General features: G+C 32.4%; 1 protein-coding gene across 4 annotated transcripts; it reads right to left on the reverse strand.

Annotated features, from left to right (window-relative positions):
• Nucleotides 1–2,283: 2,283 nt before the first annotated feature.
• LOC114315641 (uncharacterized) lies at nucleotides 2,284–10,892 on the reverse strand. Of its 4 annotated transcripts, none has more exons than XR_003647862.2 (5): nucleotides 10,656–10,887; nucleotides 5,637–5,729; nucleotides 5,286–5,480; nucleotides 4,332–4,464; nucleotides 2,284–2,565 (listed from the first exon to the last, which is right to left on the reverse strand). XR_003647862.2 is itself a non-coding variant. In XM_028262253.2 (4 exons), the coding sequence occupies exons 1-4, from the start codon at nucleotides 10,809–10,811 to the stop codon at nucleotides 2,512–2,514; spliced, it is 486 nt and encodes a 161-aa protein (XP_028118054.2). In that variant the 5' UTR covers nucleotides 10,812–10,892; the 3' UTR covers nucleotides 2,284–2,511. The 4 variants fall into 4 exon arrangements, 2 of the variants coding, with proteins under 2 accessions (XP_028118054.2, XP_028118053.2); XR_003647864.2 differs by lacking the exon at nucleotides 10,656–10,887 and adding an exon at nucleotides 5,837–10,635; XM_028262253.2 differs by lacking the exon at nucleotides 4,332–4,464 and having other exon boundaries at nucleotides 5,637–5,717; nucleotides 10,656–10,892.
• Between the last annotated feature and the right edge of the window lie 1,705 nt (nucleotides 10,893–12,597).

Here is a 12,597-nt window from a genome sequence, read left to right on the forward strand (position 1 = left end):
ATTTCATCTCTTGAGACTTGTACAAAATATATATACTTTGTTAAGGATTTCCTACTGGACTTTATATTCATCCTACGGGATTTTGTGTAGGAAAAGATGTGGTGATGCCGCCTAACTACAGGAGAGGAAATGTGTGTTGAGAGTACGAGACTCTCATTTTGCTGTGACTCTGTGTGTAAGCCAAGGGTTGTATGTGTGTAGGTTTGAATAACCGTTTTGTGTAACCAAACTCAAGCCTTTGAAACTTGTAAACCCTTGGGGGTATTTATTTATTTATTTACTTGTTGGATTAATGTATTGTTACATGAAGAACTATTATATCATATAATATAAGTTTGGAGATTTATATTTGATTTTCCTTGAAAAAGCCATGATTGTTGTATTATCATTTGGGCTAGAAATTTGGGGCATTACACATGGGATTATAGCTTCTTTGATGATTCAAGAATGGAAGTCCTGTGAGTTAATTTCGATGCATGATGTTCAACCAATAGAGAGTGCTGAGAAGGCATACATTGGTAGGTTGACCGTGCAGCCGACGTTACTAGGTAAAGTTCGTCAGATACAGAATTTAGATGGGTTTCTCATCAGCAAGCTCGATGACCTTGTAGTGGATTTGATCGATGATTGTCCTACTGATTGGTCTATGGACTCAAATGGGGGGATTGCGATTCAAAGGCAGGTTGTGTGTACCAAACATTGTTGAATTGAGAAAAGAGATTATGGATGATGCCCATAGGTCCCGATATACCATTCACTCTGGTGGGACTAAGATATATCATGACCTGAAGTGGACGTTTTGCTGGGAATGTATGAAGAAAGACATAGCAGAGTATGTTTCTCGATGTTATGTGTGCCAACAGGTTAAGGCAGAACACCAACGATCGTTTGGACTTATGCAGCCTCTCAAGATCCCTACTTAGAAATGAGAATACATCTCTATGGATTTCGTGGATAGATTGTCGCGGTCTAAGCGAGGCAATGAATCTATTTGGGTGATAGTGGATCGACTCACCAAGTCTGCTCATTTTATTCCAATCAGTGTTCACTGAACTACGAATAAACTGGTTAGGTTGTATATTCGGGAGGTGGTGCAACTTCATGGCGCACCAATTTCTATAGTTTTCGGATCATGATTTGTTGTTTGTGGCAGAGTTTTGAGAGAGTTTTCATGCCTTTGGTGCTAGGTTAGACTTGAGCACGACTTATCATCCTCAAACAAATGAGCAAACTGAGCGGGTAAATCAGATCTTGAAGGATATGTTGAGAGCTTGTGTCCTCGGTCTTGGTAGTAGTTGGGAAGAACGCTTGTCATTGGTGGAGTTTGCTTATAATAATAGCTATCACTCCAGTATCGGTATGGCACATTTTGAGGCTTTGTATGAAAGGCCATGTCGATCTCCTGCTTGTTGAATGGAGATAGGAGATGTGCCGTTGTTAGGGTCAGAGTTGGTGAGAGAGACCACAGAGAAGGTGAACATTATTCGAGAATGTATTAAGACTGCACAAAGCCGTCAGAAGAGTTATGCTGATAGAAAACATAAGGGGGTTGAGTTGAATATTAGAGATTTCGTGTTTTTGAAGGTCTCGCCGATAAAGGATATCATGCGGTTCGAAAAAAAGGGAAAGTTGGCACCTAAATTTATGGGACCATACGAGATCACTGAGAGGATTGGTAATGTGGCTTACAAATTAGCTCTACCACCTGCTTTAGCTATGATTCACAATGTGTTTCATGCATCTTTATTGAGAAAGTGTGTGCAAGACCCTTCCCAGGTAATATCACCAGACACTACAACAAAAAAAGATTTTTGCCGTAAAAACCCTTCTACGACGTGCAGACGCACATCATATTATGACCAGTCATGGAAAATCATTCACTTTCAACGACATACTTTGTACGCTGTTAAAAAACTATTTAACGACAGATTTTGTACGTCGTCGTTACGTATTCTACGACATGCTACAGTACGCTGTTAAAAACTATTTAACGACAGATTTTGTGTGTTATTATTACTTTTTCTACGACTACTTTTGTACGCCGTTAATTGGTGAGACAAACAACGCCACTGATTGCACGCCGTAAAATATATAATACAATAACTTACTCAGCCTGCCGTAGATAAGTAAAACATACCACGACGTACATGGAATGCTGTGGAATATTTCATATAATGACCTAATTTGCTTGCCGTAGAATGTGCATTTTTTTTTTTAATTCAACAGATTCTATATTTGACCTGTTTTGTAAAATGTAATATTACAAACAAGCTTCACAAAATATTACTCAACCACCAAAATATTATTTCAACCATTAAAAATAAACTATATCTATAAATTATAAACATTCAAAAATTGTCAATATATATACATTCCAAACATCCAAAAGGACTATCCTTAAGTTATAAATTATCAAAAAAAGTTATAAATCATCCAAAACTATACATATATAAGTTTGTAAACATTACCCAAAACTATTCAAAAATTATAAAAATCTATTCATCAAAGTCCTCAAAAACTAACGGCTTCTTCTGTAAAAGGCTTGTGAAGCTCTTGAACCTTATTCTGCAATATATAACATTTATGATAAGGAACCCAAGTCAAAAAATGTAACAACAAAGGTAATACAAAAACATTAGTTCATACAGAATAATCAACTCATTCTTCACAAAATGATTAAGAAGTTGACATCTAATTTAAAATATTCCATTTCATTTTGAATGAACTATTTTTCTTTCAATTTCTATCCAAATTTCTTAATCATTGTTATCAATTGAACTAGATAGATCTAATATAAAAAAAATTACAGTCAAAACTAATTGAATTGAAATTATAGACCCAATTATCAGAGAGCAAGACCATAGATAAAAAATAAATTAATATCATTATGAGCCTTTATTAATTATCAGCTAGCAACAAAACAACCTAAGACTACCTAATTTTAACTAATAAAAATTAGAGTTCGATGAAATGGTTTGATGAAATGGTTTACTAATTCATCATTGGTATTAGGGTTCTTCTGTCATCTATTGTATATATCATTCATGCCCTAAACAAATGCAATGACGTAACTAAGAATTTCATTCAACTAGTTATCATCAATGTCATTGTATTAGATTTTTTATTTCTACAACAAAATCAACTTTCATATGATGCATTGTAATTTTATATATTCCCTATAAACAAAAGTAATTCAAACACGTCAAACTCGTCAATATATAAACAAAAGTAATTTTATATATTCCCTATAAACAAAAGTAATTAATTCAAACTCCTTTTCTTGGTTTTCTTATTTTGAATGATTTTCAGCTCTGTTTCCAATCCATAGTACAACATGAGCAACACCGCAAGACCAATAATAAAAGTCACTTTTCATTTGGCTTGTGACAGAGATTAAGCAAATCCCAATCTCCTTGTTAATTTCTCTGATCCGATTTTGTGCACGTAAAAGAACTGTATAATTAATAGTGAAAAAGGTGTTGTGTGTGATTTTTAAGCTCAACATCTACGTATCTTTTTCCATTTCAATCTCTCTTTTTTTTACTCTCTTTGTGAAGTTATTGTCTTTCCATACTTTTTATTCATCAAGAAATCAACGGATGTGATTAACTCTTTTTTTGGTAATTTTTACTAATTATGATAAAATTGTTATTACTTGAATTCTAACAAAATACAAACTTGAATGCTAAATAAAAATAGGTTCTAAGGGTAGGATAAGGTATGCTAAATCTGCATGTCAACCATATTTATGTAACTACCAGCAGGTTTAGGAGGTCAGATCAGCAAGACAATTGAAGGACAGAAGGGCTACATGGCTGCAGCCAGATCCACAACATGGGCAGTTGGCTAAAGCATTACAAGTCAAGGTAGAGCTGCAGCCAAGGCCACAGCCATGGCCACAGCTTAGAACAACAGAACAGCTGCAGCAGCTCCAACCACAGCTCAGTCCAACTGAGCAATTGCATCAGACTGCAAATACATTCAAGTTCTTCTCTGATTTTCTTTAATTTTAACATGAGGAGCAAGTGTAAAGCAACAACCAGCAATCTTTCAATTGAATTGAATGAAATCATAAGCTTTAATAACATATAAAGGTAATTCAAATAATGATTAGCAAATACACTAAGATGGTATTTTTAGAGTTTCAAATAATCTAGATTCTAGAATTGTGATAAAATACCATTAAATTTTGGAAATATCAAGTACGTAACAAACAATTGAATATCAATTTTGGTGTTTGATAGGCAACCTAGTAACATACTAGATGACAACTAGATAATTATTCTGTACAAAAGTTCAACAAACTTTAGGCAAATAAAAAAAAAGTATACCTTGTAAACTTGAAATTGCTTGATTCCTTCCTTCTCCTAGATCGAAATAATTATTTTAGATCTTTCACGAGGAGGCTTTGACAGTTGGTCAGCAGCACTCGAAATTATTTGATGTTTGTCTTATAAAAGAAACCTAATAAGAAAAAAATCCAGGTTTCCAAATTTAGTGTTCTTGGCTGTTCAAAACAAAAAATAAAAAATTTGTGCTCTTAAGGGAAAGTTTTCCATTCCAAAACACAAGTTCCAAAATGTGGATTCCTAGAAGACTTCTATTTTATTTGTTTAGCTTCAAGACATCTATTATCTTTAGAACAACACCAAAACTATGCATGACAAAAAAAAAAAAAACTCAGATATCAAGATGCCATTTTACTCACCCAATATTTCAGCATCAAAACCAACATGTAACGATGATCTTATTATACACTCCCTAAGAAATTGATCTGCTCATAAGTCAAACTCTAGAATCCATGATAGTTAAGAACAAAAAAATCCATATAAGACAAAATAAACATTCTTTGTGGACACATGCTGAACTTACAATCAAAACATGTCAAAAACAGTGGAAAATGTTGAGACACATGACTTTTGTTTACCCCAATAAAATAGAATATCATTGGGCCATCTTTATAACAAGTCTAGACATAGAGGAAAAAACAGGGGAAAAATGATGATTTCCCAAAGGAGTAGAATATAATATACACAGAGCATGAATGATGCCAAGAAGGGAGTTCAATGAGGTAACTTGAAGCATGACATTTGTTGAAGTCTGAAGATATGGCTTTAACCAATGAAACCAAAAAGAAAAATAGTAAGTAAAACTTATAGGAAAATGCAGACCAGTTTAAGCATTCTTAAGGAGAACTGTGTCCATGTGTATTTGTTTTTACATAAAGGTGCCTATGTGTGTCTCAAGGTGAACTTTCTGCAATTGTGCAAAACTAGAAATCATACCTTCTGCAAGCTATCACCACTACCAAATGGAGAGTTCAAAGGAGAACTTCTTCGAGTGTATGTTCGGGGACTATTAGCTTCAGATGGAATACCATCACTCCTTGATTCTGTTCTCCACTTTCGTTGATGGCCACGTGAAATTAATGCTTTTAAACCAATAAACCATTGCTCAGCGTCATATTTATCTTTACAAATCTGTAATGAAAGTCAATTACCAAATTACAAATAGAGTAAAATATATATCTATTTGGAAACAACTCTAAAATAGCAAGAGAGAATTGGTATTTTAGGAAGATCATTGCAGCAACTGAAAATTAAGAAGGAAATGGATATGTCAAATGAGATGCTTACCAAATCCAGTGACCTGTCATTATATATAAGAGAGAAGGACTGGTACTCCTTCTCAGACCGTGGATACCTTTGAAAGATCAGCTGAAAAAAATTCTGTTTAAAAAGAATTGGTATTTTATATCATTACATTTGGATTTACGCACCACCAACTACAGAAATTCTGTTTAAAAAGAAAAACAAACAAAAAATGAAAAAGTTACATTCACAATTTGATAAGCCTCACTTTCCCTCTTCCCAACTGTGTCTGCCAACCTCCACTGGTAGTACCAAGATGCTAAATGGAATGTGAGGGTCGCATAGCTGTTAGTTTGCCCCAAGTATGTATGACAAGTGTAAATGGAATGTGAACAAAATATTCATAGGAAAAAAGTATATAGACCACATTATTCATTGATGAGAAGTTACAAGTTGTTATATTTCTACTTTCTTTGCCAGACTCAATGTTAATGAGCTCTTCAAACAACTCATGTATTTTAATAGAAAGAAACCTATTCACAACAATATCATAATCCTTAACTGCATTTTGCAAGTTACTCACAACCTTTCAAAGAACAAATTGGTGTATCGGTCATTCAAGCAAAAGCCATCTCTCCCAAAATGCATAGTTTGGTTTGCTAGGTGTTTGATGATCTAATAATAATATAATTTAGAAACCCATAAAAGAAGACAAAAGAATTCCATTTGAAGACTGAGGGACGAAATTTACTATGAGGAAAGAGAGTAGAACAAGATGAACATAGCTCTACTTTTTAGCTCATCCCATTATTAAAGTAAAATAATAACATTAAAAAAGAGAAAAGATGCAATCTAATTTATATGAGAAAAGAAAGTTTTCAATATGTAGATATCCATTTTAAGATCTTCAATCATTTTATCAATGCTCCAGCAGTTCATCAATCATTTTCTCAATGTTGTAGCAACTTGTCAATCTGTTAATTCAATTTGAGTATTGCTATGCTTATCAACTGTTTTGACCATTTCCATTTAGATTTCGATGTGGCACACTCCATTATCTTTAGATATCAGTGATATGTCTATGGGACCTATTGTATTAACAACAGTGGAGTATGTCACATTAGATATAAAATGCAATTGGTAAAAGAAAATAGTCAACATAGCATTTTTTTTTTTTTTTTGAATTTATGATGAGATGCATTTGTTTTCAGGAACACACCAATGTTTATGTTGATTTGTAACTTTTATATTATTATTAGAACTTGAAATATGTAAAGACATCTATTTCATCCCAATTCTATGACCAAAATTGCATAGAATTTACCAGTTCTGTCATCAGAAGCCATAGAGCTAAAGTGATTTCAATATTTGTTATTCGAATTTTATTTCACTTAACCATATTAGCATTTACATTGATAATGTGGAAGTTTATGTGTGTATATACCTGTGTATATGTTGCTCTAATTCTATTTCACGTATACACTTGTAGTCGTGTATATACACTCAATACACTTATAACTGTGTGTATAACCCCAAGGGGTTGACACCCTCCAAGGTTTCAGGTTCGAAACTTCCTAGGTGCAAATAATTCGTTGGGGCAAGTCCATACGGGGCTTTGCCTTGGCTTTAATTGGGCCTCCTGGATTAGTTAGTGGGCCAGATACCATGTTATCAAACAAACAAACCAAAATAATATATATACACTTGTGCATATATGTGTATGTGTATATGTATCTACACATGTATATGAAAATATATCTATATGTATGTGATATATGTTCCATGAGGGATCAAAGAATAACCATGTAGAAATCAGAAGTAAAAAGAAAACCAAAAACAGTTACTGGAAAAAAAAAAAAAAAAAAAAAAACCCACTAACTTATTTCAGCAGATAATAAACAAGGGAAGTTGTCTAAAGCGTTAAGGCCTAGATTAACAGATAATTAATAGAGTAAACAGAAAATTCAAAGGCTTCATAGAATTTCTGATTTATTATATAAAAGGAATACAATCCACCAAAAGAGAAATTTAAATTAATGTTCCAAGGGAATCAGTGTTCTTGGTAAGATATCATGCAGGTTCCACTAAATTGGAGCAATTGAACACAAATTATGGATGACATGCAGGTTCCAAGAACATTAAGATGAAAAACAAAACTAACAAGTGTCTTCATGATTTTCTAAACATGGACAGGCAAATGACCGGATAGTAACTTTTATTACCATCCAATGGCTTAAAATCCTGATAGATTCACTATTGTAAAAATTAAATTTAACAAAAATAATAAATTCAACAAGTTTATGGGACTAGTAAATTTGTTTCAATAGTAGTATATTAAAAATAGGATTGAAACCAAATTTTAAAAAGGAAAATACTTAACCCTCAATATTGAGATAAAAACTTCCCACCCTCAATTCTACAACAAAAAATAAACGTCCCAAACATTCAAAAAGGCTCAGGGCTTAGAAAATTACAAATGATTTACTCCAGCTGCCAAAATATAATACAATACGGGCCAGGTATGGGCCCATTACTATATCACGAACACACTGGTCCAATGACTCTTCAACAGTAAAATGAACCTTCTTTTTCTTTTTTTTTTCCTTCTTAAACAAACTATAGAAATAAATAATCAAAGAGATAAGGGAAACAGAAATAAGTTCAACTTGTGATAATAATGCAGACCCCACCCATGTCAAGCCAAAAGCACCCATGTGCTTGAGGTTTGAAAAGAACAACTCATATGTCAAGTGTTTCAGACCTTCAAAGTAATTAATAATTAACACATGTAAGAATATATAATAATGAAGCAAATAGCTTCACAATTTGACATAAAGCAATTCAGTTTAGAATAGCACTTACCACATTTCTGCAATTTATTACAACACTTCACTACATTTCAAAAAATGGGGAAGACAATATAAATTTTGTAATTAATTAAGCTACCTAGTACTGATAGTATACATTATAAATGTCAGTCCACTAGCATACAACCGGTCAGTTGTTTAGATTGATCTGAAAATAAGTGAGAGATTATGTGTTTCGGTCTGCCAATAGCAAGCTGCCAATAACTAAAAGCTGAAAGCTTTAACTTTGGTAGTCATGGCTTCAGAGCACATTATTTTTCATCTCTGAACCACTGCTCCAATAATGAAGTGGGACCCTACTAATCATTTATAATTTTGCACTTTAAAAAGACAACACACCAAATGCATTTGATCATGCTTATGTGAAAGTAATGAGAAACCTTTTTCCACTAGGAAATGATTTAATCACCAAGATTCCTGCAAAAAGGCTGTAATACACATGCATATATGATCTTCTTAATATATATATACACACACTTCAATAAAACAATTTTCTAATAATTAGTCATTTTATAAACTAGGGTCATGCAAAAAGCCAAAGAAAAATCTTGAAATTGATATAACAATACAATACTATCTTCAATTATCAAAAAATAAATAAAACTTGAAATAGATCAATATATACAGAGAAGCAAACAAGAACCAGAATCTTCCAACCTTTCAATTCTTTAACACCCAAATTTAAAGCCATTTCTTCAAGGACAGAAACAATTTTCACATGAGTTCCATTCCAAATACTAACCCATAGATAATCTCTCCCAAAGCACACAAAAAACCCCTCTTAAATAATCAAGATATATCACAAAGGGAAATAATTTTCATTTAGATTAAAGAAAAGTAACACCATGATGTGGGAGACACAAATATATATTTTTCAAACATAAAAAAAACATGAAAAACATGAAAAAGAAGTTCGAATAAATCAACAACAATTCTGAGACACTAACACTAAAAAGTAAAAATGAAAACACAAACAACCACATAATTATTAGGTTCTCGAATGCTATTCTAAAAGAACCAATCCACCTGGGACAGAAAGAGTAAAATGGAAATGGTTGTCTAAGCAACATAAACAGAGGGCATCAACTTAATCAAGAGTAGTTATCTTAGGAACAAAAGTTCCTGTCTCCAAACAATCCAAAAGAAAGTAGAGCATATTATAGTTTCTTTTCTTACCCAACTTTTTCTCAGCAGCAAAACAGTGTGTGAAAGCACTTTGCCTCAGGCTAAACAGAGATAAATGAAAACAAGAAAAAGGAAACAAGAAGTATAAATATATTAAAAACTCCAATTTCCAATTTCCACCCAAGTATTTGCAGAAGGGGGACCTAATTGATAAACATGGATTTCAAACACTAAACCCACAAAAGGATCCTACATCTTTCCGCACACTCCAAAACAATGGAAAAATAAGATTTGGTTTCATTTACCTGCATTTTTTAGCAACCAAACAAAGCAGGAAAGAAGGCCCCAAACTAAAGACCAACTTAAAAAACTATAGTCCTAACACCAAACTATTAAAACCAAATTAAAAACCCACTCTCCTTTCTCAAACCACAAAAAAAATTTCCCATGCAAATATAAAAATATATATGAACTTTAATTTTTTATCTTTTTACAATTTCCCACAACCAAACAGGCATAAAATCGACCTTTACAATACCATTTTCCACAATATAAAGAACGAAGAAAGCCCATTTTCACCCACAAAAAAAAAATCTCCAAAACATAGGTTCAAAAATGTTTATTTCGTCCTTTTCCCACATTTTCTCAGCAACCAAACAGCGCAAAGAAAACCATTTTTGGGGAAAAGTAACTGTGATCAAAGAATGATGCTTTTAACAAATTTTTTTTTTTTTAAAAAAAAAACAATTAAATGAGAAACCCACCTCTCTGTACCTTCAAATTCCAACCCAATTTCTCCAAACGAAGTTTCAACACCACCCACATCAACATTTTTGTTTTCTTGATTCTCTTCCTCTTTAACCCCACCCTCTTTGTTCTTCAAACAATCAATCAATACGGACCCACCAGACCCAAAATTCAAAGAACCCACCCTCAATCTAGAACTCGAATTAGGGTTAGGGTTAAGGTTTTGCAAGCAAGTCTCTTCAGAAACAAAGACAAGTGAGGGAAATGATAACAATAGTATATATCTATATATATATATATATAAGATGTAGAAGCAAAGACAGACCAGGTTATCGGAGAATCGATCGGAGCGAAAATACGGAGGCGGATCCCGACGAACCTCGCCAAGCTCGTAATCGCTGTCACAACCAGCTTCGCCGCCACCGCCGCTGTCCGACGGCCATACCACCAGCTCCACTGCCGCTGTCGTAATCGGCGTCATTTGATCCTTCTCCCTCGCCACCGAATAGATATTGAAACCCTTTGAATTGATGATTAGAATCGGTTAGTGCTTTTGTTTCAGTTTTTTAGATTACTTTTTTTTGAAAATTGTGGTTTTTGTATTCTTTTATTTTTAGCGAATGATTTTTAAATTTTAAATATTTTTTTATTTTTTTTAGATGCACCTTAGACATTTTCAACTTATTTTTTAAAACTTCAAATATGAACGATCCTTTTTAATTTTGAGCTCCAACCCATCATTCATTTCTTCCTCTCAAATGAAGGAAGATGGATTGATCCTTCAAATATGAAGGGAGGATGAACAAAATAAAGGAGTCTCTAAAATACTATTCACTCTATATTTCTTATTATATTCAAAATAACTTTTAATATGTAAATTTAATTTTTATAAAATTGACATCAATAAAAAATATAAAATCATACCTTTAAAATGAGTATAATATTAAATATATTTTACAAAAAATTTAAAATTAAATATTTATTAATGAACAAAAATTACTTTTTTATTGGAGTTTGAATGAAGAAAATGAAGGTTTGTGGTTGGAGTTTGAATGAACAGTGACCTCCTCTATATTTACTTTTTGAATAAAAAATATTATTTTCATCCTCTTAAGAAGAGGATGTGGTTGGAGATGCTCTTAGTTAGAGGTATCTAAAAAGTAAAAATTCTGTGAAAAAATATTTTAAAAAATTAATAAATACATAGAAATATAAAAAAATGTACTGAATTCTTATATTTTTTTGTATTTTTGGTATTTAGTGAATTTTTAAAAAAAATTTATAATTTTTTTTACTTTTTAGGTGTATTTATGTTAGGTGTGTTTAAAAAGTAAAAAAATTACTTAAAATATTAAAAAAATTCAGTAAAAATAAAAAAATACGAAAAATAAGAAAGTAAAATTTTCTGAAAAGTGTTTTGGAAAACTGGTAACCAAGCACATTGTTTTTCTATTTTTTTTTTTTTTTTGGGGAAGGGGGGTTGTGCATCATAAAAAGTGTAAAAACATCATAAAAAGTGTAAAACTTTTAACGGCGGGTGTTTTGTGCGTTATGAAAAGTGTAATACTTTTCATGGTTGGCGTATGTGTGTCGTATATAGTTGATGTATTAATGATATGTCATATGTATGTCATAGAAAGTTTTATTTTTTACAGCAAACATTGCAAGTCGTAAAAAAATCATCGTTACTACCATTCACGGCCTACGCAATAGACACGTCGTGGTTGGAAAAGTATTTACGACGTGCAAAAAAAGCAAGTCGTAAAAGTAAGAAACTATGGCGTGCATTTATTGTATGTCGTTGATGTAGTGCCGTAAAAAGTCAATTTTGTTGTAGTGAGAAGTGTTGGAGATTAGTGACGATCTAACGTATGTGGTGCGACCGGTTACTATTCTAGACCGAGATGTAAAGCGGTTGCGGCGCAAAAAAGTGAACTTGGGAAAGTGCAATAGAGCGAGGATGAAAATGATATCATCTGGGAATTGGAAGAGAAAGTTCGACATCTGCACCTAGAACTTTTTGCTTAGTATTCTCTCTTATCAAATCTCGGGACGAGATTCTTTTGAAGTGTGTATATTGTAGCGACCGTAATTTTTCATAAGTCATTATTTATTATTATTATGATTATTATTACTTTATTTATTTTTGACTTTATTAATTGTGTGGTTACATGAGAATTTAATGAGGTATTTAATTGATTTAATGTGTTATTTAATTATAGGTAATTAATCCGAACATTGATATATTTATATTGTTTATAAAAAAA

The sequence above is a fragment of the Camellia sinensis genome, chromosome 14 (genome assembly GCF_055761805.1).
Source record: "Camellia sinensis isolate YWXY chromosome 14, ASM5576180v1, whole genome shotgun sequence".
Lineage (NCBI taxonomy): Eukaryota > Viridiplantae > Streptophyta > Magnoliopsida > Ericales > Theaceae > Camellia > Camellia sinensis.

What these genes read in the sequence shown, in the direction of transcription:
- LOC114315641 (XM_028262252.2), bottom strand. Translation starts at nt 10,811, where the DNA reads ATGACGCCGATTACGACAGCGGCAGTGGAGCTGGTGGTATGGCCGTCG. An exon ending in ATCGATTCTCCGATAACCTG is followed by an intron (nt 5,730 to 10,655) that starts GTCTGTCTTTGC and finishes CTTTTTAAACAG; the next exon opens with AATTTTTTTCAGCTGATCTT. An exon ending in ATGACAGGTCACTGGATTTG is followed by an intron (nt 5,481 to 5,636) that starts GTAAGCATCTCA and finishes CTTTCATTACAG; the next exon opens with ATTTGTAAAGATAAATATGA.